At 40.1% G+C, this 26555-nt stretch overlaps 1 protein-coding gene across 5 annotated transcripts in view; it reads right to left on the reverse strand.

Annotated features, from left to right (window-relative positions):
- UBN2 (ubinuclein 2) overlaps window positions 1–18127 on the reverse strand; it is a 52247-nt gene extending 34120 nt beyond the window's left edge. For all 5 annotated transcript variants that reach the window (XR_014226359.1, XR_014226360.1, XR_014226361.1 and 2 more), the window contains exons 1-3: window positions 17634–18127; window positions 13417–13509; window positions 7690–7791 (exon numbers count right to left, since the gene is read on the reverse strand). Coding sequence is in view for 1 of the 5 variants with exons in the window: in XM_082280494.1 (XP_082136620.1) it covers window positions 7690–7791; window positions 13417–13509; window positions 17634–18053 (615 nt within the window). In the remaining 4 variants the exon portion in view is untranslated. The remainder of the gene's footprint in view (window positions 1–7689; window positions 7792–13416; window positions 13510–17633) is intronic.
- Between the last annotated feature and the right edge of the window lie 8428 nt (window positions 18128–26555).

Consider the following 26555-nt stretch of genomic DNA (forward strand, 5'->3'; position numbering starts at 1 on the left):
ATGCAAAGTAAACTTGAGAGTGGAGGTTGTGTAAGAATTTCAGAGAAAACTACTCTTTTTGCCACAGCTCTCAGAACCAGCTTCATTAGGTACAGGGAAAATGAAAGGACAGAAAAGAAATTATTATCCACAGTGCTTAAGAGACAGAGCAGATATTTCCCATTTGAGCTGACAGGGTATGAACTGTATTGGCAAGGCTGGGGCAGTAAGGGATCAAAACTGAAGAATACAGTAGTTGCCAAGTTAGAAGGAAAAAGCACACAGTCAAAGCTGGGGCCATTATCATATGAAGCAAAAGCCAACACAGTAAAAACTTAGACGCAGAGCTGTACAGAAAGGCCTGAGTAACACACAAATGAGGATTAAAGACAGTCTGCAAATGAGGAAGGCATGAATCACAGCAAATTATTTGAACGATCAACACGCTGCGTGGCACAGATCCATCGGAACAAGGCAACAAGAAAGGCAGAATTCATTCAACATACAGACTGAACGTATTCCATCATAGTCAACAGGCAAGTAAGATCAGCAAGATGTGGATGTGTAACTAAGCAGTTGAGGTTTCAACAGCTGTTGACAACTATGAATTTACTCAGACTTTAAAAGACCTTTCTGACATTCAGTTCCTCTTAACCCTTGAGTAAGACTATTTTTCTTTACCAAAATCTGTTTTTACCCTGCGCCTACTGAACAAGGTATAACTTTTAACTCAATGTTTTATTTTAGACAAAAGGGCCTACAGACCACAGCGTAGCTAGTACACCCCCACTTTGAGCTAAGCTTACTATTTACCGGTGCCCTAACTGAACAGAAAATGAGTATGTTTGTAGAAGGTATTAGCAACAGAGATTAAGCTTCATTTTGAAGTGCTTCCAGAACTCTCAGTTAAAGGGAACATGGCTCTTGCAAATTCTAAATCTTCTTATGAATTGTTTTCAAGACCTCTGCTTTGCACTAGTTTTTCCTGTGTATGAAATCACACAATTTATCTTATGAACAACAGTAAGTTTAAAGCCCTTTACAGTGTTCTGCTCTTCCTTACACATTTCAAGGGGGAGAATAACAAAAAAAAATCTCAGACCTACAAAGAGACAGGACTTGACCGACTCCTGTGAACACAGGTTTGTCCTATGACTGATTATGGAATCATTCTTCAAATAACAAAGTAAGACTGATAGACTGTCTGACCACCTAAAAGCAGGTCCATATGTAAGTTAAACTATTGTCCTTGAGCTACATTACTGTGCTTTTAGTGCCATTAATCTAATTAAATGTTTTGGTATGAAAGATAATTTAGTTCTTTTTAAAAAATACGTTAACTGGTTTCAACTTCATCACTCTACCAAGAATGGTGAATTTCTATGGATTATACCAATTTAGTTCTGAAATCCAGACCCACATCAGTATCCTATACTAATATTGTCTACTCTTGTGGTCAGGTATTTTGACCACAATCCTCAGATATTCTACTGTGATCCTTCTCCTCATTCACCTCCCTCCCAGACAACAACCTCCGAAAGTACACATGTGAAGAAGTTTTTTAACACTTGTTCTAAACCATGGGAATGAGATTTGGTGCAAATATGTCCAAATGTTGTAACAAACGTAGCTTATTATTTGTTGTGAAATACATAGTACTTATCTAAAAGATAAGTGGGGATACTTTTTGTACCTTGTTTAGTTTATTTTTGAGGTACCTCTAACCAGCCTGGGGTGGAGGGAACTGTTTAGTTTTGATTATCAGTAGCCCACTGAGTAAAAGCCACACTACTGAAATTATGTCAAATACAGTTCCTTCAGTGAAATGGACTAAATATCCACACAGTTCACTACACACTTCAAGATACTTCAAAACATATAGAGTTGATTGATCTCTATGCTTCAAGATGCAAAGAACTGAAATGCACTCTTTGGCTTTGCCGTCCTTTAAGGCTAAGTTTTCAAACAAAAATATAACTATCTTTCCAAAACTACAGTGTAATAGAACCTACAAGGAAAGCTCAAACAGGGTTAAGGGGAAACAATATTAGCAAAACAATTAGCAAACATTGTTTTGCTAATCCAAGGAGACATCAAAAAGCAAGCACAAAGAGCCTTCCTGTGAAAAAGAAGGTTTCTCTTCCAAAACGTGCAGGCAAGTTGGTGGGTTGGTTGGTTTGTTTTTCTTTTAATGCTGGGGAAAAGGACAGCTGGCAGAGCACAACAGAAAAGAGCGTAACAGATTATAAAAGATATAATACTTGGCCCAGGGTAGTCTCATAGGAGAATCCTAGTTCAGTAGTCAGGATATTGTAATCCATCAGCCTACCAGAGCACCTTGACAGAAGCACCAATACACATCAATTCTCCTGTTTTGTTCCCATCTTGACCAACATCTTTTATACCTTTCCACCAGTCACCAGAATTAGGCTATTAGCCTAATTATTAGCTATTAGCTTTGCCCCTTCACTGCAAAGAGATTGGATTCTTATCACCTTGAAAACATTTCAGCCAAAGTTATAAAATGTATGACCAGTCATGTGACCACTTTTATCTGTACAACTCAATTCTTACAGAGCTTGAGCTCTGACCTGACCCACAATGAAAATCTAGTTCAGTGTTAAATAATTATGTAATGTATTACCTAATCTCTCCAGGTTTCAAGTTACAAACCTGCTAGAAGATTCTGCAGAAAAAAGGTTATACTTTTCTTTTCCCCTTATTTAACATGAAGAGCAGACTTTCCATATATGACTCTTAAGACAAATGCGCTTATCAAATATCTGTTATTTTGGCATGTTATAAACCTCCCTTTGTATTACATTAATAATCTCATTGTTTGTGTATTTTTTGGGAAATGCTTCGGTTTGTCGTACTGCTTAAACAAATTCATCTACTTAAAGACTAGCTGATCTCAGGCCATGATCTACCCCTCTAGTTGCTCCCATTACTTCGAAAAGTGATTTTGTGCTCTTCAAAAAATTAAATCTAGCAAAATTCAGGAAGTTGCTTCACCCATTGTTATTTCTTTCTCCTACAAATTTAAAGAGTGGTACTACACAGGCCAAATACAAGGCTCAATTTTTTTCACGTACTTACACAGGTGCTGAATTTTCAGTTTATTCTTATTCTTTCCTCAAGAAGGGTACAACTTTTTGCAGAAGCAGCATAAAAACATTACTGTTGCTTTAAAAAACATCAGACGTGTTCTGCAAATTCAACTACCTTTGTTCCTCTAGCCATATTGGTTCTTGCATCTGCATCAATATCTATTTGTTTGATACTCCACTTTATACCTTGATGTATCTTGGGGTGAGGAGAATAAAAAGCAATGAATCTCCAGACTGAAACTTGCCCTGGTACTCAGTCAAATGCAAAGGACACATCAGGGGCCAGCCGGCAGATGTCCCCTGAAGACACGTGGGAAGCATGCAAGACTTGTTATTAAAGGTGACATGGTGCACTCAGCTAAGTCAGCACTATTCCCCAAGCACACAACTTCCAAGCCTGGGCAAAGTGACAGTGAACAAGGAAGACAGTACTAATATAAACACACAAATCCAAAGCCAATGAAACAGTTGGCGAGTGAACCTCTTAAAAATAGAAGCTTTAATCCACCCTCACGTATTCAGTGTGGATGAGGTTTGTGACTGAGTTCTACAAAGGCAGCCTTTTCCAGATGAAAAATGCCACAGTGTTCGGTTTCTCTCAATACACCATGAAAGTATGTTTAATAATGGATCCTATGGAGTGTTTTTCTGTATATGCCTCAAACATTTGCAGGTTGATAGCTTGGTTGTTTTGTTAGGTTTTTTTAAGAGACAGTGATCTTTCAAAGAAACAACACTCCTTTCCATAGCTATGCATAGAACAAACTCTAAAGACTAGTAAGAAGGAGAGAATAATACCAAGTTGGCCTGAAACTACATCTGGCCCAGAACCTCACAAAAATGGTAAAAATTTCCATTAACACACTGAGCTGCTATTCCCTGAAGAGATACTATTCTCACCGGAGAAAACTTACTCCGATATTCAAGAGTCTTGTGCAAGATAACCTTACTGGTATCCCATCAGCTTCATGTTTTAGGGGCAGCCAGGGTAGGAGAGAAGAGGATATTAAATCTCATACCTTTCAAAGTCTGAGGATTACAAGATGAAGACAAATTTGTCCTGGAAGTGTGTGAAAACTGTGTATCATGACACAGAATTTTTGCAGAGACCAAGCCCTTAAATTATGGAAAGTATTCTAGAGAACCCAGGTAGAAAAAGAGCAATGCTTTTAACACTGTGTCCAGAGTTACTAAGACCAACACAAAATCTTTGAAAGGTTGTCTTCTAAGATGATCTGAGCTCTTGAGGCAAGATGTAGCTAAAGAAAAGCAAGTTCTTCCTTTAAGCTGAAGTACCTGTTTTGGAGAAACTTTCCACATATGAGAAACCATTGACAGGCTGGTTTTCTCTAGTGAGCAGCACAGGACTCTTTACATCAGTGTTTACAAGTCTACTATGGAACCACGAATATAACAGACTAGATCAAATATTTACACAGGGGCCTGGGTGTCTGAAGAACTGAACTACCTGCTTCCCACTGCTCTTGGCATTCACATTTTGCTTCAATTCCTGCCAGTGTGGCTACCTGGTATCACTGCTTCAAAAGACACAGCTTACAGATTTCTAAGTCGATGGTTCTTTTTCTACAGTCATCTACTTGGAACAGGGGAAGTATTTGGTTTAGATATCCAAGCCTTGTTACCTCCGAGTAAGAGAAAAGAGCGTAAGTTTTCATTAACACCATATATTATTTTAAATTCCCCTCTTATATACTGCATAGAAGAAAGCTCAGAGAGCAGTGTGTTCTCTTGCAGTCTCTGGCTATATAAAGCTTACATTACAAGGAAGGTATTCAACCAACCAAATAATCAGAGGTCATCACAAGAGCAAGTAAGTAATCAGCCTGATCTGGCTGGACACGCATGTGCGTGCAGGAAAAATAGAATGGGTGAAAAATTCACAGGCATTCCATTCCACAAAGAACGTAGTTCTGGGCAGCTTACACTACAGCAAAACCTATTTTCTACATCAAAGCAGTGGAAACACTGAGGAGGGACAGCTTTCTTTGCATGTTATGGACACTTTGTGTAGGTCCATTAAGATAAGCAAAGATTAGGACTTGCTATCAGACTAACCCCTACAGAGCAGTTAGAAACAATAGTAAGATGGTCTTGATTTACTTTTTTTACTGGAATTATCACAATCCACTGACTACAGTCAAAATGCTCAACTCAAGAACAGCTACTCATATAGATTTCCTGCTTGCCTGCAAATGCATTTACCTCAAAATCTGTTTTTAGAAGGAAAATATCTCTAAAGCTATGGAATAAATCTGTTTCAGTGCCAAAGAGCTCAGTGTTTCTTTCACAACTGTGACAAGAAAAAGGACTAAAATTCTGAGGAAGATTTAATTTTTTTTGGGGGGGGGATAGACACAAGCTAATCCTAGAGCAATTAAAGAGGCACTCATTCACTTTTCAAGTATTTGTGCCCAGGATATTATAGCTTTTTATGTGTAAGAAAGTGTGTCTTCTAAAAAGAAGTCCAGCCTGGGCTTGGCTCTGACACATCTCAGGATACACAGCAATTTCACAGCTGCCCACACAGAAGATGAGCAAGCCAGACATGTAGATTTTCTTTCTGAACATTTCTCTTGCGTCCAAGATAGAATGATGGAATTAGAGGTTTTGCTGGACTTTAACTCCTACATTACAGGACTCTTAAGCTCTGCAACAGCAACTTGGACTGCAGCTGGCACACTATTTTTTTTCTTGTTTTCTGTATAAAAATGGGGATAAAAGCAAAACAGAGATGGTCTCTCACTAGTCCGTATTCGGCATAATGATTTGTTGAGGAGAGCAATCTTTAGAGAATACACCATTCTCTCCAATAGCTTCCACAGCTAGCACATGATGCAACCATCTGGTCCTCTAACAACTGCCTTTTGTACATTTTGCAAGGACTCTGGCAAGAGATAGAAGTAAATGCTCCTGCAAATCTACCAGATCTGCTGCTGGTAGCACCACCAGTGCTGGAAGGAGGCACAATATGCTAAGTATTAATACACCAGACTCGTACCTTGACAGAGACCTGTGCTATGAGTACTGCAAGTGTTCCAAATCTCCCATCAGATCTGTGATAGGTCAAAGTAAATCCAGGAAAACCAAGCCAGAACTTGGGTTGAGTATCATAAAGTTTCAAAAGCTAAGATGATGAACTTAAGCAACAGTAAGAAATCAGATAAAGCTATAGGCTCAAGTGGTTTCTCAGCAGAAAAGAAGCACACCTGTTCCTACCAAACTGGAGACCAGAATCTGACCTTTGGAAAAGGCATATGAAGGCCTAGACCCTAATACTGTTCCAGCAGCACAACCAAAACTTGTGGGATAATGATAGAACAGTTTAATATTGGCAGGTTCAAGTAAAATTTTCATCTAGACCAAGAAAAACGACAAACTAATATAAGTTACAATAAGCACCTTACAACAAACTCTCTCTTCACACAGCTTCAGACCTACTTCAAAAACTACCAATGCACATAGATGAACTCAGCCTGCTATGCCCTGTGGGTAACTGCTGAACTTTTTCTCAAAAAGGTATCAGCCCTGCAGACACTTTCTGTGCACCTCACACAGGTCATAGGATCACTCATTGCAACATCTACATGCTAGAAACCTCACAGCTCAGTTTACAGCTCTTTACTGTAAAGTTTTAGAACTTAAATGCAGGCTTAACATAACGTAATGCTAAGCAATACACTTATGTACTTTTCTTACTCTTTTCTCACAACTCCTTTTCACAATCTTTTCTCTCCCACTCAGAATTCTAGCTCCCTCCTCCTCACAGCAGATCATTGCTGCTTTGTCCAGTGTCACTCAGCACCGGAAGAAACAGAAGGCTGGCAAGCAACAGCTATTATTTGTGGGGTTTTTTCTTACTTGACTAAACTGTACACCTACTTCTTTCTGACACTTAATAAAGAAGAATTATAGGAGGTTTCTGAGCTTTTAGATCATCCACTCTTTTTTCTAAGCTTTTTCCTCATTTTCATAATTTCATATATCACCTCTAAGATATCTTCAAATGCCCTCTTAAAACCTTCCGATATCCTTGATACTGCCTGCACCAAACTAGTATGGTTTTTTTTTTTACCTCAAGATGTACTTTCATTTCTGAAAAATATTCAAAGTAAGCAGTAATATCCTGCTGTTTAACCTGTTTTGTCTCAAATTTTTCAGACATTCAGTCAATGTTTAGAGTAACCATCCTATTCTTACTGGTTCTTAAGAAGAAAATAGCTTCCTGATCTAATGCAGGAAATCTAATGCCAGTAACCCACTAATAATCCAGAGAGCTAGTACAAGAAACTAAACAGAGCCAGTGTAATTTCAGTCAACAGTAAACAAAGCACACAAAAATATTTTAACTTCTAAAGCTGGAAAATTATTTGATCTTGGAATGGCTTCCTTAATTCTTCAGTGCATAATATCTTGAATAAGACTACATATACAATAATTCATTGGTCTCCCAAAGTAGTATGCCCTTTGTATTTACATCAGTTTTAGACAGGTACAAAGTATTTTCCCTTACCTTTCTTCTCTGTTGAAAAGATAAAGCACTGTCTCATGATTTCTTGCTGCTTTGATGAGGCTTACTTACCGCTTCAGAATTATCAATGAAAGGGTCCGTTTCATCGTAGCCATAACCTATATCGATTAAATCCTGCAGGCGATCTTTCCGATGTTTATGTGGCTTTCCACCCTGAAAACAAAGCAACTGTTACATCACTTAGAAAACATGGAAGCAATGTACTAAAGCCTACAAAGCATAAGGCATTGAAGGAATAGCCATTCAAGGAATTAGCAGTTTTGCTTTCTTGAATACTTCCTTGAAGATGGTCTAGATGACTAATGAAAACTTCCACATGTGGATGCATTCTGGCAAACATGCCTCACCAGAATCATCCCTGAAAGGCAGTCACTAGCTACCTTTTTCTGCAAGACCAAGATCTTTCTCGCACTTCCTATTTGGAGATGTTTCCCTGTCCTATGGTTTTAAAGCATAGTGATAGAAGGGCTGGGATAATTCAGAAAGTGTTACGGTTTTCAGTATGTTACAGGGTCATTACAAGGGAAAATACTGATAGCCCAGCATTCAGTAAAGTGTTTCCCTACACAAGATGGGTTAATTCTCTATAGCACATAAAAAGTTGAGTTTTAAAACACAAAATGTTACTTGATTATTAAAACCAGAAGCTGCATCACAAACTATGGATGGGTTCACTTATCTCCAGGAGACAGTAAAATTGATTTTAATCTGTAAGTATTTTTTTCATGTGGAAATTTCATTGTTAAGTCCCATAAAGACTCACAGCCAGCTCAAATAATCAGGAAATCTAAACTTAAAAGTTACACAAAAATCTTAATATCTAAGGCCTAGTTTTCTAGCTCACATATATTGTCAAAATCATCAATAAAAGTCTTAAAAGATAAAATTCCCAAAAAAGCACTGCCCTCATTAAAATGGCAACTTCCATGAATTCAAGACTTGCTCCTGTCTACAAACTTCTCTGCCTGCACCCTACAGCTCTGAGCATTCTTAGAGCAAGTGAGTCTTTCTAGCTGTGACATCCAAATATCACAGGGCACTTGTTAATATGAGAATGCAGATGCTGTTCAAAGGTGGTTTCACTCCTGCTCTTTTATGAGAGGTGTAAGCATTTGAGCACCTCTATTTTATCAACATTTTGAGAGAATGCAAGTTTGTAACAAAGTAAAGCACCTGCTCTTGCAAACAAGAATCTCTCACATATACTTCAATAAACAAATGCAATAGTCCTAGGAGAAAAACCTCAAAAGTGAGTTCTGTTTTTAATTCACATTTCCAAGCTACACTCCAAGCTAAGTATTCCTATCAGTCCTATCATCTCCTACAGTCACTCATCTGGAAAAACATCTGAATGACTGCACATTTCCAAAATATGCCGTACTTTAAAAAAAAAAAGTTTGCATGAGATGGATGAGAGAAGAAAAAAAGTTAGAAAAAGGCAGCACTTTAAAATTCTGATTAAACTCCAGTGCAAAAGCTTATATAATTCATGATTCTGACTTAGGTGCCAGCAGGCTAAGAGTACTTCATAAACCATACTTCACCTGTACTGATGTCACTAATGTGTAATGCAATCCATCTCTGTACTACATATCTTGCTAGTAACCATCAACATCGTTGTTTACTAGTCTAAAATCTTTTTGCATCGATGGTTATCCTATGATTCTATGATTTCAGTATAACACAAGGGCAGTAAAAAAAATTTACATTTCCAATATATTCTAACTGCCTGATAGTCAGAAAACCAGATATGGAACAAAAGTAGTAACAACAAAAAAAAAGCCTTATAATAGCTGAATGAACAAAAGCAGTCTTAAAATAGTACCTTATTCAGACACGTGAAAATATCTGAACCACTGTGTGTATAATTAAGAGATTTTCCTTCAGACCTGGCTTTAACCCATTATGTTTAAGGAACTGTGTTGAGAGTTCATATGATCAAGATGTTAAGGATGCAAAACTATGGCAGAAGAATGAAGGGATTATCTGTGTCAGTATCCACTATGCAGCACTTCAGGGAACTTACACCACTGCAGCTTTCCTCCACTCTTTTTTGTCCCAGAACATAAGTAGTCACAGTACTAGAGCAAATTAAGGTGTCTAGTTCCTGAAGCTGCAAATACCACTCATGCAAGTATTTAAAAATCCAAAGATGACTTCAAGATATTAACTGCATCATGTAACCTTGGGTTTAAACAACCTTTGCTCAACAGGACTAGAAGGTGGGTGGCAAATTCAATGCCAATACCTGAAGAATCTTAGAAGGGCCACAACAGAATCTATAAACCAGTAAACCAGGTCTTTATACTGGGTAAGTTAATGAAAGCTATAAACAATAGAACCAGCAGCCACAAGAATATACAAAGCAGGAAGGAATGTTGGTAGAAAAAACTATTTCAACTACTTGAAAAAAGGTCCAAAGATCCTTAGAGACAAGAAACTGTCATGAGATAAGGAAGGTCCACTTAAACTGATGTCTGATCTACAACTAGGAAAGAAAGGGTAAGAATAGGTATCTCATTTTGGCAAAGAAAGTGATCAGCAAAATGACTATGGTGTATGCATTCATTCACCTTTAGAACTAACAGAGCAGGTAAAGAGTTGGGGAAGGGAAGGGGTCTAAGATGACAATTTACTGAGGAGAGTAAAGGAAAAAGACAACTGAAGAATCACTGAAAGACCTCACAGTTGCTCTGAATTTAGTATGATGAATAGGCAGTTGAATTCAGTATCAATAAAGCAAGGTAATCCACACAAAGTAAGTACAACCTAAGCAAAAAAAAAACAAAAAAAACCAAAAACAAAACAACAACAAACCATACCGTTCTGACATTTGCTTAATCAAGAATGGTCCAAAAAGTACGAGTTGGAACTTACTTAAAAAAAAGGAACAGAGACTCAAACCAGAAGTCATCATTATAACACTGACAAATCAGGGCATCATACCATTAATATCCTTTAATTTAAAAAAAGAAATTAGAACAAAAAAGGGAATAGTAAATCAACAAGGATGTTTAAATGTAAAAAATACCACTTCCATACAATAACAATGTTAAGACACTACAGCTGGAGAACAGAAGGGCTGGATTTAGATGACAACATGAAAACCACATGCAATGTGCAGAAGAACTGGAAGTATTTCTCTTTTTCTTACAATACAGAAACGATGGAGCACTAGGTGAACTCATCAGGTTTAAACACGAAGTGTGGGCTTGTATGACAGTCATCATGGTACGCCGGTGCTGTGGAACACAGAAATCCAGTAATGATCTGGTAGATTTCTGGCAGAAAGTGATAAAAGACTGAACATGTAACCTTTGGCCTTGAGAAAAATGAGGACACAACACAGACTGCCAGACAGGCACAGTGAAGTAATGTCAATGCACACTTGCTCTAGTACACTTTCGAGATTCCACTAGTGGCAGAGACTATGCTACCGTCCCTTAGATGAATCTTCATTTTGATCCAAGATAAATTCTTACGTATGTACAATATTGTCCAAGGTTCAGTATCATGTGCTCACAACAGTGATTTTATCTAGAGAATAACAGCAATCAAAGCAATGAAAATGGGAAGCCTTCAGAGCAGATTTTTTATGTTGGTGTTCAGTATGTGCAGCAATTACAGGAAAGTTCTGAATAATCAAGTAAACAAATGGTACATTATGCACTGTGTTTTACAAAAATGCACTGATTCACAGGCTTTTCTTAGCAAAATACATCAAATAGTGTAGTAATTTGGTTATGAGTACAGGAATTTATCTGAAAAGAAGTAAAAAGTCTTCAGGGCAGACTGTTCTTTGTGCGTTTTCCACACGTTATGATTAAAAACATTGTTTGACTACATTTTAAAACAGGTATCTTAGGTAAGTAATACCTAATCAGTTAAAGGAGGATATAGTACTTCCTGCAAACCTGAAAAAAACCTCTCTTTTTTTCCTCATACAACCAGTGATTACTTTGACACTAAAGCACTGTTAAGGAGTGTTACGATGTAGCTCCAGCTAACAAGATTATCCTGCAGCCACTAGCTCACTTGAGAATGAGTATCTATCTACTACATGGGATCCCTACTCCAGTTAAAGCTAAGGAGTGAATGTCTCACCACAAGAGGCAGAAGATGGCTGGATGCTGTCAGAACATGAGCAATTGTACTGAGTCAGTGTACAAAGATGCAATTTCTCTGAGCATGGATGGCAAGTAGAGGCTGATGGCTCTTATACTGGAAGAGAAGGGACAGGGAGTATCTAACACAAGGAATCTAAATCCCTCATCACCCTTCATGCTTAGTGACTCTAACCTAGTATGTGGTTCTTTATATACAAGACATTCCCTTTCATGGGGATGGAAGGGACGAAAGGCAAGTCAGAGAATGAAAGAGAAGGAATCAGAAGTGCAAGTAGTAATGAAGATGCAAGTGCACCATGAATTTAAACTGTTGAAAATTGTAACTTTTTGTTACCTACTGCTTTCTAATGGTTAAGGGCATCCATTTGCCTCTTTCTGTGACTACTGAACATTGAACTCTTAGGTTTTCTTAAGTCTAATAACATATTTTGTCCATAAACGTACATGTTCAGCTTTAATGTACACAAACATATATGTAAAATTAGATTACTTCCACTACCACTCCCTCCTACCTATATTGCTTTACATGCTAACATTGACTTTCACCTACTGTAGTTAAGCAACTTGTTTCAGACATAAAATCCTTAACTTGTGCAATGGAAATGAGTTTTCTAAAAAAAGTACAGTAGAAACAGTTTTCTCTCACATTCAAAAAATTATTTATCATTGAAATTAAAGGCAAACAGCATTTTGGAACAGCTTTCTCAATTAGTATTGGAGAATGATTCTTTTCAGTTTAAGGGTTAATTTTGTTATGTATCACAGCTAACATGCCTTGAAATAGTAATTACTTCTGCAGAATGTATAGACTGGGCACTTAGAAAAATCTGCCTTTGCCAGAAAAAAAATCCAAATAAATCAGACATAAAAGATTTTAATATGTACACTAATAGCAAAAGATACAAATGACTGCTCTTGTTTCCCTTCTTTATTCTTGAGACATTCTATTAGTAATCCAGAATATCAACATGCCCCAGCATGATGATGAGCTCTGATTGCCAGCTCAGACTTAATCACCCAACCCTACCCATACGTATTCTTAAAGACCTGTTTGGGTGTGGTTTTTGTCAACATTTTCTGATTTCTACCTTCATTTTCTAGTGAAAGCCTCTTAATGTTACTAGCCAGTGTTGTTCAAGTCACTCACACTACATTTTCAGGAGCCAGTAGATACCTTTAGGCAGCTGGCAGCTACAAGACATTCATCGAGCAATGACTTACTATTTAACAAATAACTTCCTATGGAAACATTCCAAAGTAGTCAGGAATTCATCAAGACTCATCAGTATTTAGCCCAAAGAGAAGAGCCGTTCAATAGTGCACAACAGCATTACATAAAAATTCTTTCCTCCAGCGCAGCATAGAGCATGAATATTGACCCGCTCCTATTACCAAGTTGTATTTATATAGGAAGCTTTTCCAAGAATAGCTTCACAAGCTATAACATCTATAGACAAATCTATTTAGCAGACTTGTGGGATAAGCTTGTGGCAGCTTCAAGGTACTTAAATGAAATACAGTGAGACAGTCATCTCTGAAATGTACAGAAATCATGACACTACATTAGCAACCTTATTCAGGAAAAAAACCCCAGCATTGTCTGTTATCACTCTTAAATATTTGTGTATTTTAGCAAAGTGCAGTAACTCACGTATTTTGCCTCGAACTTCTTGGCAAGCATTTCTACTTCATGTCGCTCACGTTGTTCATCATTAAATGGATCCTCTAAATGAACTGATTTCTTCTGAAAAATGCAAAAGTTACACATTCATTCCATAAGAAACACAGAGTGCATCTCAAAGCCTATTAAATGTCAAAAAAGAATACTCTGATGACTAAGTAGTCAGAATTTATGCTTAATCTCTAAAAAGTACTTTGATCATTGAATTATCATCTAGCTACTTTTCTTCTGATGAGAATAAAACCAGAAGAGTTAAGAGAAATACTCAGATTTGTATTTTCCAAAGCATTCCACTACAACCTCAACTAAAAGCGTAAGCGTAAGAGAGAATTATGGCCATTTGAGGTTAGAAAGAACTCTCTCTTTTCACAACTTCTTTTACCTCTTCTTCCACCGGTCCCTCTAACAGGTGTTATGATTCTTCTAGATACAACAGACAAGATGCACCTAGTGTGCTTACCAGGAGGGAAGCAGCCAGAAAACTAAAAAGCTCAGTAAATTATAACCATTATTAATGTAATTGTTTTATCTAAAGAAAAAAAATTACAGTGCAAGAGTTAATTTCAGTGATCATAACTATGTTAGTCACAAGAGAGATTTAATATTCCAGCTATACAAATAAGTAGGGAGTATTCCTCCCCCAATTTTTTGTTTTATTTTTTTCGAAAGAGGCTTTCACCGAGACAAAGTCAATGAACAGGGTATACACAGTGCTTTTGGTTGTTTTAATAAGTGATAGTGGAAAAACAGGGCTGCCTCCTTCAAATCGGACTTCACATAAATACAGTAATTGCCGGAAGGAGGAAGGTACCAGGTTGCTAAAATAGAGTGGAATGGAATTCCATTTTGCAGAACTCTATGGATGGCAACTAATTTTACTGCATGTGGACTACTCACCAATGAATAAATGAACAGTTATGAAGAATAAAACCCACTAAGTTCAGAAAAGCAAGATCCTTCCTCCATAGTATGAAAAGCCAGTATATTGACTAACTGGTGACCAAACTAGCTCAGTAGTATCAAGACCAATGTAATGAGGAAGGCAAGCTAAGCAAAACTGCTAACACCACATAATTATAATACATTTTCCAGACTGAGTATTTAGAGAAAAAATTAATAGAGGCTATAGTTACTCCTGAAACATAAATTAAAGCCATGTACATATTTCCTGCGGACACAGCTAAATATAAAATACTGCTCAATTAATGAAACACCATTTTCTCTATTTTTAGCTGGGAAAAGCTATTCCTCATCTTCTGCTAGGCATATGTGGCTTTTTTCTAACTGTGAAGTGAGAAAAGGTTGAGCCTAAAGATAAAGCAAAACTTAGTACTTAAGTGTTAACTTGCCTCTCCATCAAACACTCAAAGCTGCAGCTGACTATCCATTTGATTAGTTAAGCACTACTGAAAACTCAAATTCAAGCAAATTTTAGTTTTGACTATTTCTAAGGGATGGATGACTCTCAGACTAAGACATTACTACCTCAGCACCTTTAGAGCCTGTTCAACAGAAGCCAACTTGAGCTTCTGGCTCATCCACTTTGACTTGGGCTTTATGCACCAAGTCTCAATTACCCCAAAAAGAAATGGGAGCGCACTTTCACTTCCACCAGCATTTAAGAGGCAAATAAACCCTTCAACCACGCTAATGTATTACTCACATCCAAAACTTTACATAATTCCTCCCAAAAGATGAACTAACTCTACAAACAACCCTATAAAAGAACGTTCTCTTTATCAAGGCAGAAAAGGACAAGGACAGCACAAGTTTTTAAAAGAAACATTTCTACTATCTTCTGATTCAGCATAGGAACCCAAATTTGGAATAAAAAAAAGAGATAAGTTGTACTGCCAAATCAGTTTTGGGATTCTCTATCATTTCATTATTATATAACTATTATTATCATGGCCTATTAAAGCCATATTTAAAGTCATTCCTGTGCACCAGTCCTTGCCTTCCCAGACCTGCCTTCCTTTGGTTGCTACAGTTGCAAGAATACTACAAGATAAAAAGGCAAGCTCCTGATTTTGTAATGTTAAACTTTAATGGGAAATGTCATTAAAAAGTTGAGCAGCTTCTTATAAGGGAGGAATCAACAACAGCTTCCAGAAAACCAAATCAATCGTCACCCTACAAAAAGTTTGCATAATAAAAATGAAGTATCTGAACTGTTAGTTTTAAATTGAAACATTACTAAAACAACAAATTTTGAAATCTAATACTCCACTTAAAACTACAACATTAACTGCCAATTAGTTACTACCTACTTTGAAAAAGCAAATCTCAAAATTTTAAATCTTCCCTAATATTAGAGTAGCTTTTCCAAGTTCTACCATATAGCAAGCAAGAAATGAAACTGACAGCCAAGAATACATCAGGTTTTAAACACGAATTAAAAGTCCAGAATCACTTTAGAAGGATCATAATTTATGACACTGTTTTACATAGTAAATCAGCTGATTATTCCACAGCCCAGTAACAGAAGGGCCATTATGATTCATTCATTTTCATTTGGACTCTACAGAGCTGAAAAATATACAAAGTTTCTTATAAAGCATTTCTATCACTGGCTCTACCTTAGAAGCAGTCTCTGATCCCAATTGTACCAAAATCCCCTAAATCAATGCTCTCCCGCCCGCAGGAAACATGGAATTTGCATCAGAACTACATCAGAAAGAGCCATTTCTCCCTGATTATGTGATTAAGATACTGGCAACCTACAGAATAAAAGGCAGATATGGAACTAGGAACTGCCAAAGGGAAAAGTCAGCCTCCAAGTACTGAACCACTTCTAAACACTAACACAATCTTCACCTTCATAGAACTGCTCAGAAAGATTTCACTTCAGACAGCACCATGATTATGCTACACTAATTCTGAGGAGTCATAACTGGCACTGTTTGCCCACAACAAAGCTGTAGGACAGGATGAACAGAAGGAACCTTTTAACTTGCATAACAAGATCTCAGAGGGATTAAAATCAGTTACTGATTTTTCTGTCTTCCACATTTGAACACAATCCAGTGTGTACATCCCTCCTACTGGAGAAAAAGTGAGCAGTCCACTAAGTATAGTTACAGCATCGTCATCGCCTAGAAACACTTCGGTTCATACGAAAAGTTTCAACCATATTCGAGTTTGTGCTGGATGTAAAAATCCCATGGCAGTATCAATACTGGTATTTGATACTTGCTTTTATCACTAGATCTACCACAACTTTCTTAGTAGTAATTACTTACTCGCCCTCTGCCTTTTCCCGTAAGAGACAAGCTTTCTCTAGAATTGTGTACTGGAATTAAGAGAAGCCACAACTATTTAAATCAAGTACAACTTCACTGGTGTCCTCAACTAAGAATGAGCAGCTCAGGTGTAACCAGCTTAAGGACATGCATCTCTCCTTCCCAGTTGGAACAGTGGGCCCTGTTGATTGGCTAATGCTGCTTACTTCCTAAAGTTGTCTGCAGGAGCTTTGTCCTTAAAAACAAAGTAGTTCAAGTACCAAACATTTTCTGCTTGTGAGGAACGGGGAAAGGAAGAGCACTTTGGTTTTTTTTCTTGAATTAAGTTCTCAACACATACAGGTGTGGTTACCGGTTCAACATTAACTCTCATTTCTCCCTGTCCCCTCCAAGACTAGAAAAACTCCTCTGCAAGTCTGCTAATGCTCACTTGACTGCTTCTCAAGGCTTGTAGCAGAGCCGGGCTTTCTTTATTTACTTGCACACAGCCTAGGGACAACCCGGAATACAGACCGGCATGGTCAGAGTTTCGTCCAGCTGCCGGTGAAGAGCTCCCAGGCAGGGAGGATGCAACACACAGCTCCCCGAGCAGGGAAGGGGAGCGGCAGGGAGGTGAGCCGGGGTAAGCGGGACACAAGACAGTGGCGCTCCTCCGCCTCAGCCCGCAGCAAAGGCCAGGAGCTCTTGGCCAGCTCAGGGACAAGTGGGAAGCCTCCCCTTCCCCCCACGGGCATAGGCGCAGCCTCAGCGATGGCGAGGCTGCCGGACTTCCCTCCAGGACACCGCCCCTCCCGCCGTACCGGGACCACCCCCGAGCAGCACGGGGTAACCGATAACACTATCAGTAAGGCCGAGGCCGCCGGCACCCGAGAGGAGGAGGAAGAAGCGCGGCGGAGCCCGTGCCGGCGGGAGGGGAGGGAAGGAAGGGAAGGGGAGGTCCCGTACCCGCGAGTCCCCGCACAGCAGCAGCTCCGGGTAGCTGAACTCCACGCAGCCCTCCTCGGTGGGGTCCTTCAGCACCACCTCCAGGCGGACCGTCTGGCGGAGCGGGAGCGCCTCCCGCGGCGGCGGCGGCTCCTGCCGCCCGCTCTGGCGCGGCGGCGGCGGCAGCGGTGGCGGCTCGGGCCGGGGGGGCTCCCGTTGCGGCGGCTGCTCGGGCCGGCCGGGGTCGCGGGGCGGCTCCGGGCGGGCGGCGCTGTCGCTGGCTGGCTCGTGCGGCGGCGGCTCCGGCGGTGGCGCCTCACGGCTCGCCGGAGGTGGCTCCGGGTCGCGGCCCGCCGGCTCCCGCTCCAGCGCCGGGCTCTCGCCCTCGCGGCGCCGCACGGGTGACAGGCTAATGAACGGCACCCGGCGCGGCTCCGCCATCCTCCGCCGCCGCCGCCCCCCCGCCCGCCGTCCGCCGGCCCCCGCCTCACACGTTCGGTGACACCGCTCTCCGCGCTCCCTCCCACCGGCCCCGGCTCCTCCCTCTCCCTCCTCCCCGCTCCGCCGCCCGGTCGGAGCTACCCCTACGTTCTCCTCGCCGCCCCCGCCATCTTGGCGCCCCCCCACATAAATAGAGTAGCCCCGCAGCCCGCGCAGGCGCAGCCGGGCCCGCGTCGCTGCTGTTATTGCTCAGCTTCCCCCGGACGTCAGCGCGGCCGCCACCGCCCACACGCCGCGGGCGCCGGGCCCGCCCCCGGTTGCCGGGGCGATGCGCACGCCGAGCCCGCGGCCGTGGGGGCTGCGCAGCGCTCGTCCTCCCGGGGCAGCGTAGGGAGGCTGCGGGCCTGCTGAGGGGAAGGTCCGCTGAGGTCCCTAGAAGTCGGCGCCTGCGGGTCAGTCACCAGAGAAAAGCTGCCCGTGCGGGGAGAGCGGCCGTTCCCAGCCGGAACGGCGCGGACGCACCGTGTCTCGGTGGCATCAGCCCACGCTGAGTGGAACAGCAGAGGACATCGGGGTTTGACAAAACCGTGCCGTACGGGGTTGATCGCAGCCTGTTCCTACAGAACAGCAGCCACCGCCTGGGGTGCCGGTCTGCCCTGGGGGGACAGGGAGCTTGTTCAGCGGCCATGCCTGGTCTGTAGAGTACCAGCTCTGGCTGCAGGGAGCAGTTGTGGATTATTGGAAAAGAGCTGTTAGAGAGAGAGGGGACAACGCAAGGAAGGCAGGGTTTGAGCAGCAGCGAGACTTCCCTCATGAGCAGGAGCTGCCTGCAAATACTGCAAGTGTTTCAGTCTGTCACCACCTACTTTGACAGACTGATGGCTGGTATTTCCAGATGGAAGCATGCCACCAAGGCAGTGTGAAGTTTCAGGAAGCTTATGAACATCATGAGCATTGTATCCTCTAGCTTCATTGGAGCAGAGAAAAAGACATCACCATTTTTGGGGCATATTTTCAGTCTCAGAAATACTAGGTAGGAGTGGGTTTATTCTCCTTTAAAAAATGTACTCACGCAAAGCAAACAATTTACATCTGTCTATTATTTTGGATTGATGCCTTAAGAGGCCTCCTAGAAACAGAGACCAGACAGGAGTAAGGGAATAAAAGTAGGTATTTATTTGAAAGGCCTTCAAAGGTAAGCCCTGGGGAGCCAGAGGCTACTGCCAAGATGGACCCCAAGATGGATGACAGGTCATGAGTTCTTCACACTTTTATAGGTTTAGTTCATTTGCATAGCAGGGTTAATTCTCCAATTAAAGCTTCAGTTTAATGATGTAATTTCCCCTCCGCTTTTCCCCCTTAGAGGCTCTTTGGTTTATACTTTTTGGGCCTAGGATGGTCTGGGTGTCCTTGAAGAGCAGGCCCGGAGAGGCTTTGTTATGTCTACCTAGCATGAGAGAGCAGATATTAACAGGCTACAAGAAACTTCAGAGTTACACACTAAGCAGTACAGAATTCGAAAAATATAAAAGTTAAAACCTACGGCATCAAGATAATCATAACAGACTACTCTGTGCATCACATTACTCCACTTTTCAAATTGCATGCATCACTGTGCTTGATGTGTTCCTCTTGCATAGGAAGTCGTTTGACTTGCCTTGTTAATTTCGTCTAGACTCCAGAGATCTGTGACACTAGAACAATGTTACTGAAAGGTGTAACATCACTAACAGGGAATGGAGGGCATTCCAGAACACTGCTTGCAGCAGCCAAGTCACTGGAATGACTGACCTGATCTGAGAAATGTAAACTTTCCTTTTGAAGGTTGAAATTTTGTTGAGCTTTATAGTCTAAGGGACTTGTTTTATCTTAAAGCCTTGCATGTTGTGGTACGACTAGCAAGCTTGGTAGAGGTGGATGTATTCCTCAAATATGTTTTGACTTTCAGCATCATAATAATTCAGTAGTCGCACTTTTCTCCTGTTGAGAATTTCATACAGCTATCTGCTGACGCACATAATAGCCAATGTATTTCTGGATTCAAACTGAGTGAGCATCCCTAAGCTCCAGACCTGTGGACCCTGCCAGGAAGATTTTGATTCTCATCAAAGTTTCTGTGTCATCTATGCCATTAAGTCCTGTGATGGTAAAAAGGGGCCTTTCCTCAGAAAAAGAGCAATTTATTGCACATTAAACAGAAATCTTATGTGGAAGTCACAGGCTTTTCTGCAGCTCTGCTGAACCTTGTTTTCGATTACCAGATGGGAGACCAGACCTTGAAATAAATACAAGAAGAATACAACAGGTAGTTTGTTCACAGATAATATATATACTTCGATATATCCACGGAAAGTGATGAAGCTGTATTTTAAGTATCCATTGTAAAACTCCATTCTGCCTTTCAGTCCCCTAAGATATAGGGGACTATATTCAGAAGTAATCAGTGGAGGGCAGGTACTCCACAAGAAAATTAGTTTTACAAGTATCTGAATCCAGTGCTTCATATTGTTTTTTAGTGTAGATACACCTGGAAGCACATCTTGGTCAGATTTTTAACATGCTTTTTAAGTAGGAAAAAAATAAGCTGGAAAGGAACAATAATCATCTGACCCATGGTAGGGTTACAGAGAAAACCAGTAGTTCTTGGAAATAGTTTCAGGTGGCCGTTTGTTCTGAGATTGCAGACCTTGATATTAGAAGCAGCCTTTCACATCTAAGGTTACTATGAAATAGTAATTCATATGGCCCCTCTTCCTTTCTCCTAGGAGTTTAATGAGACAAAGAAACCCTCATATTTCCATATTATCTAACCCCTATGCATCTTGGCATGCACATCGTATTTTTATAAGGCTTAGTACTTGTTTATGCAACTAGACAAACAGTAGTTCTGGATCTTTGAATTTAAAGTGAAGTTTGCTCTGGATCTGAGTATCTGAACTAAATCAGAAAGAAACTTGGCAGCGGATCCAAGCATAGTACTTACTGGAATATGTTAATGTTACATTTGGTCCAAGACATTAGAACCACTCTGTGGATACAATATTGCTGCTAGCAAGAATATTGTATCCACACCACTTGGAAAAGAAAACAACCAAATTCACTACATCGTAAGCTCTCAAGGAATTTGGTTTTGAATACACCAGAAGAGTTCCAGGCTTGTGCTATTTCAAACAGCTTCAAGAGGAGATAGATTTGTAATTTATCCATCTTTTTTTTTTCTGTTTTGCTACCTGTTTTGTTCTTTGGCATTTAAGCTCCATCCAGCAGGTATTGTTTGTACATAGTATAATGTGCTGCACTTGTCAGTGCAACACAAATAAAAACAATATAATTTCTAAAAAGTAGTTAGAGATGTTTTGTCAGTTACTGTGCTTTCTGTCAGGATATGGCCATGCTAAAATAGTCCAACATAGAAAACAGATTCCTTCCCTTTGTATGTAGTCTGAAGGACACAGAAAGGTACATTAGGAGTTTTAAAAAAAAAGTAACAACTGCACAAAGAAAGTAATTTTGAGGTGATATTGAAACTGCTTTTTATTTCACTGATGAAAGCCAGTATGAGTAGATCAGACAAACTGGATGCTTGGAACTACAGCCACATCGGTGAGTGGCAATTTCTTGACCTGACTTTGTTTCAAATACAGAAAACAACACAGACAGACCAACATACCACAGAGGCCTCTACCTTAGTGCAGGTGGGATCCTCCTGCTCTGCTTTGGGCTGGCTTCTCTGTCTGTAGCACTCTCATCCTTTTGGGCTGTTACTGTTGGTTGTGGTAGTCAGCTGTACCCTGTTTCATTCAGACCAGCGCTTGCTGCTCTCCTGTACCTCATGGAAGCCACTGTGCAGCTTCCTCTGGGCTGGACACCCCACAGCAGCAGGCCCAGGGTCCCATCAGAAAACAGAGCTGTCCTTATTATCAGTAGTATCGGTCTCCGGGGAGCTTGCTTTCAGCTTCCAAGGCTATTATTTTATTTCCATGAGCTATGAGCCTGTTGTCCTTGGATGGGAATGCAGGAGAAAACATGTTCTGCTTGTATAATAATATTACATAATAAGCTTAGGTGACATGGGAAGGCAGCTTATTCTTTTCTTAAGGTGAGTGCTGGGATCTACATTAGAGGCAGCAGCTGTAGTGCCAGCCAGGTCATACCAGGGGTAGTCACATCTCCATTACTCAAAAGTCTCCAAGACACTTCTACCAGGTTTAGGCTTGGTTGGTTTTTGTTTTGTTGTAGGTTTTGTGTGTGTGGGTTTTGGTTTGGGGTTTTTTTTTGTGAGAATATCCTCATTTACCATCAGCTGCTTCCTCACTATATCCTTGGTTTCTTACGGCCTAAGCACACATCTTGTTGATCCTTGTGGTACTTTCACTGAAACTGCTGCCACAGCAGCTGCAACTTCCATTGCTGTGTCAGGAGATGATACAGCTGCAGGTAGGTTGGTGTTTGTGTAGCTTTTACTAGAACTGCTGCTGCATCACAAGAATCCACTGCACCAACAACATGGCTAGCATTGCTGGTTTTCTGTTTAATGAGGATTTCTGAATTCAAGGGTGCTTTTTTTTTTTTTTTAAACTTCTCTTCCCTCTTACAGCTTTACTAAATTGCTCCCTGCCAGATCCAGAATCAAAGAATAATATACCCGCTTTCTTTCCAAAATGAAACACCAATGCCCTTCATACAACTTGGAAAACTGATTTATCTGCAGGATCCTTCCCCCTCATACTTTTATTACTGTTCTTTTAAGTAAAAACACTGTTTTCTGAAGAATATACCTCTAGCTTTCTCTCCTCAGGCACATGTATTTAAGAGCTGTTAGCAGCAGCTCTGCCACAGCCTTGAGAAGTCTGAAGAACACTTTTCAGTGAAGTAAACTGTTTGGAAGGACTGTAGGCAGGTAGAGAAATGCCAGATTCACTCTAGGAAGGCTGGGTGCATTAGCTTCAGGTAATTAGGATATCCTTTGACAGGGCAGTAATAATCATTTGTCACAATTTCAAGGCAGAGGAACTGTGATAATGAACTTTATCCCATACATTGGTATTTGCTCCCTGTGAACTGCTCAAACCTCACTTACTGGAGAATGTGAGCCTAAGAGAGACTTGGACTCCTCTCCAGAGCTTCAAGAAAAGCTTTGAACAAACCTGATGAAAAGTGCAAGGTTTCAGTGTCAATAGGAAGTTTTAAGAATGGCAACAATGTTTATGTGAAAAGTAGTTACTGCTCTTGTAACTGGAAATGCTTTTTACCCTTAGAAGTGGATTTAGGTGCATCTTTTGCTCACTTGCTGAGATGAGGAGTGGTCTTCCAACACCATGTTGTGTGCCAGGACAACATAAATGGCATGACTGTGTATCTTGGAGGTAGCTGATGAAAACAAAATGTTGGTTTTTATCTCATGTAAGCTAGAAATTAGGGCAAGTCTTCATGTGAAAGATGTAAAGGGATTTGCAGGAGGGGGATGTGTCATGGTAGTGTCAGTTCCTCAACCAAAGGTGGGGGTGTTAGGGTATCTATAATCTGTGCTGTTCAGAAGAATTTTCCAATGAGAAATTTAAAGCTGACACAAGTTCTGAATGCCTGGTGATTTTTATGCCCTACAGAACATTGTAACATTCTTTAAGCTAATAAATAGCGTAAGACTGTTGACTTAGAGGAGTCTCAGAGAAAATTCAAAGCCTCAAGTGCTCTGTTTAGATGGAGTAGCAAGTTAGGAAGAAAAAGCAGTGAGAGAAAAAGGAAAGAAGAACTGCATCCTTGCCAAGGAAGAGCAAGCTGCTTGGAGAAGCTACTGTGGGCACATCTTTTGAGCCTGGAGAGAAGATGAAATATTAAGACATTAAACATCAGCTCTTAAATAGGTGCATTTACCAAGCAGAACACGGGTCATTTGTTCCTTTGGATAATGGCAGCTAAATCAATTGTAAATAACAAGATAAGAACACTTTTCTAGTTACATCTTATTTTTTAATAATTGTTTCTGCTTCTGGTGTCAAGATTTCTTGTCAGAGCAAACATGCAACTTTTATCTTTAAGCTTTCCTAATGTTAAGGGTGAACTCAGTTGGGTTTGACAAGTAAGCTGTAAATTTCTACAGTAGTAATGATTGCAGGTGGTGTGTGGACTGTCTTAAATGACATTAATTTGGGGATGTCAGCCCCTGAGATGTTTTCTCTGCCAAGCAGTGAATCCCTAAGAAATTCCTCTTTGCAGGTTTAGTCTTTACTTTTCTAAGAAGGAAGAAAAAACAGAGGGGAAAAATATTAGTTACCTTCTAAGTGATCACAAGAAAATTACCACTGAATTACCAAAGTAACAAGCAATAGGACAAGATAAAGTTCACCTCAAATTGCACCAAAGGGGGTTTCAATTGGGTATTAGGAAAAATTTCTTAATCAAAAGGGTTGTCAAGCAATGAAACAGGCCACCCAGGAAAGTGGTTGAGTCACACTCCCTGGAGGTATTTAAGGGCCATGTAGATGTAGCATTTAGGGACATGGCTTAGCCAGGATACTTCTGAGTAAGTGGTTGGATTCAACCTGAAAGATTCAATGGTTCTTTACAATAACCTTTTAGTTGAAATCCTGGATTTTTTTTTTTTTTTTTTTTTTTTTTTTTGTAGATAAAAAGAATAGGAAGGTACATCAGAATTAAGCAGAGAAGGGATTTTGTAGAGGTGCACCCAGTAATATGCACACACTAACACACACACACACACACACACACACACACACACACACACTTTTTTCATTAAAAATACAAGTATACAGAAAGGCAGCAGACTTCAATGAACTGGCAAAGAAACTTAAACTGAGGAGCATCTGCCTGCTACGTGTTGATTGTGACTGTCACTTAAACCCTACCTAAGCAGAGTTTAAAATTGAAGAGGAGCTGTCTTTGAAAATAATGGACTTCCTTAATGGTAGCTCTTTTATGATTCATAGCTGCTCATTTTAAAGTGTAAAAACACCTAGATGTTTACAGAGATTGAGAGGGATTATGTGCTCTGGGGAGTTGTCCCTCACTTTTTTTCTCATTTGCACCATTTCTTTAAAGATACTTTAAAGTATGGGATGCTTCTCTCCAGATGAAAAGCCTGTTCCATCAGGCCAGCACCCCTGGAGGCAGCCGAAGATTACCCGGCTGTCTGAAACTTTGGAGTCAGGTTATTGTCTTATCTCTGTATTGTTGTCTGCCGGTTTTATTCTCCCAATAGTAATGAAAGCCACACAAGGATATGAGTCATGATTTCCTGTAGCTCTGCCACCCACCTGTAACCCGAGTAAGGAGGACTACCCGGGTAGGGAGTTCTCAGTTTCAATTGCAATTTCTTACACTAAAAGCAGTAGTAATGCTGTTTAATGAGGTAAGAGAGTCTGGAAGTAATTCTCAGAAGTACAAAAGGTAATGTGCCACAGATTTACTCTCGCTCAGGGTTTCTCTTGTGGATGCTGACCTAGGACAAGACAAACACTCTCGGTGTCCTTGAGAGCAGACTCAGGCAGACTGCTGGCTAGAGGAGCCTTGGTCACTTGCCATGGTGATATTTTCTAGTTTTTAGTGAAATATAAATATTGTAATAATTATAGGAAACTTATTTTTATTAAATACTGTAATATATTTGAAATTATTATAGTTACTGTTCAGGCAACAACTGTCAAGCAACGTTCATCCCCCGGTTCATTCAAGGAGAATTTCACATAATACATATATGTAGATGGCAAAGCGACCTTCTAGAAGTTATAAAGACATACAACATAATATTTGGCTGTGACCTTGAAGAAATGTTTTTCTTTTTTGTTCCTCCTTTCACTTTCAGACTGATTTTACCAAAACTCTAATTTCCTAACCAGGTGTTTTAATGCCTCTCAGCACTTTGGAAACTGCTTCTACTTATATAAGTTCCACACCTAGGTAAGTCACGTTATCACAGACAGCTGAGGGTGATCGCATAAAGAAATTATCACATTTTTAACATTCATACAAGCTTACGATCAGAATAGTCAGAAGAATACTTTGCATGTGCAGTTCAGCATTTTCATACTTCCATGATTTTATTTCCAAGCCAAATTGCCTTCAAAAAAGCAAAGCACATATTTATCACCGAGAATTAACTACATACTGAACTTGCAGATTCAACACAAAGCTGCTTTTGATTTGCCACAGCATTAAAAATAGCATCTGAAAAATTACATATGAAAACTGATTTTCCATACATGAATAATTTAAATAGACAAATGAAATTTTATAAAACTATTTTCTTTCCACCTCAAGTTGTATTTTGAGAAGACATATGAAGTGTGAAGTTTCTGAGCATATTAAAACAAGTGTAGAATAGGAACAATAGAAATGACAAATTTAAGAATAGAGAAGACACTACATACCAGAAATGCTTGTGAAAACAAGCTACATTTTCTGTATAAGTTCTATTTCAAATGTCATTTTTCTGACCTTAAAAGAATTACCCCTGACATTGGTAAGTAATAGTACAGTCTGCTC

Source organism: Coloeus monedula (assembly GCF_965178545.1).
Source record: "Coloeus monedula genome assembly, chromosome: 4".
NCBI classification, from domain to species: Eukaryota; Metazoa; Chordata; class Aves; order Passeriformes; family Corvidae; genus Coloeus; species Coloeus monedula.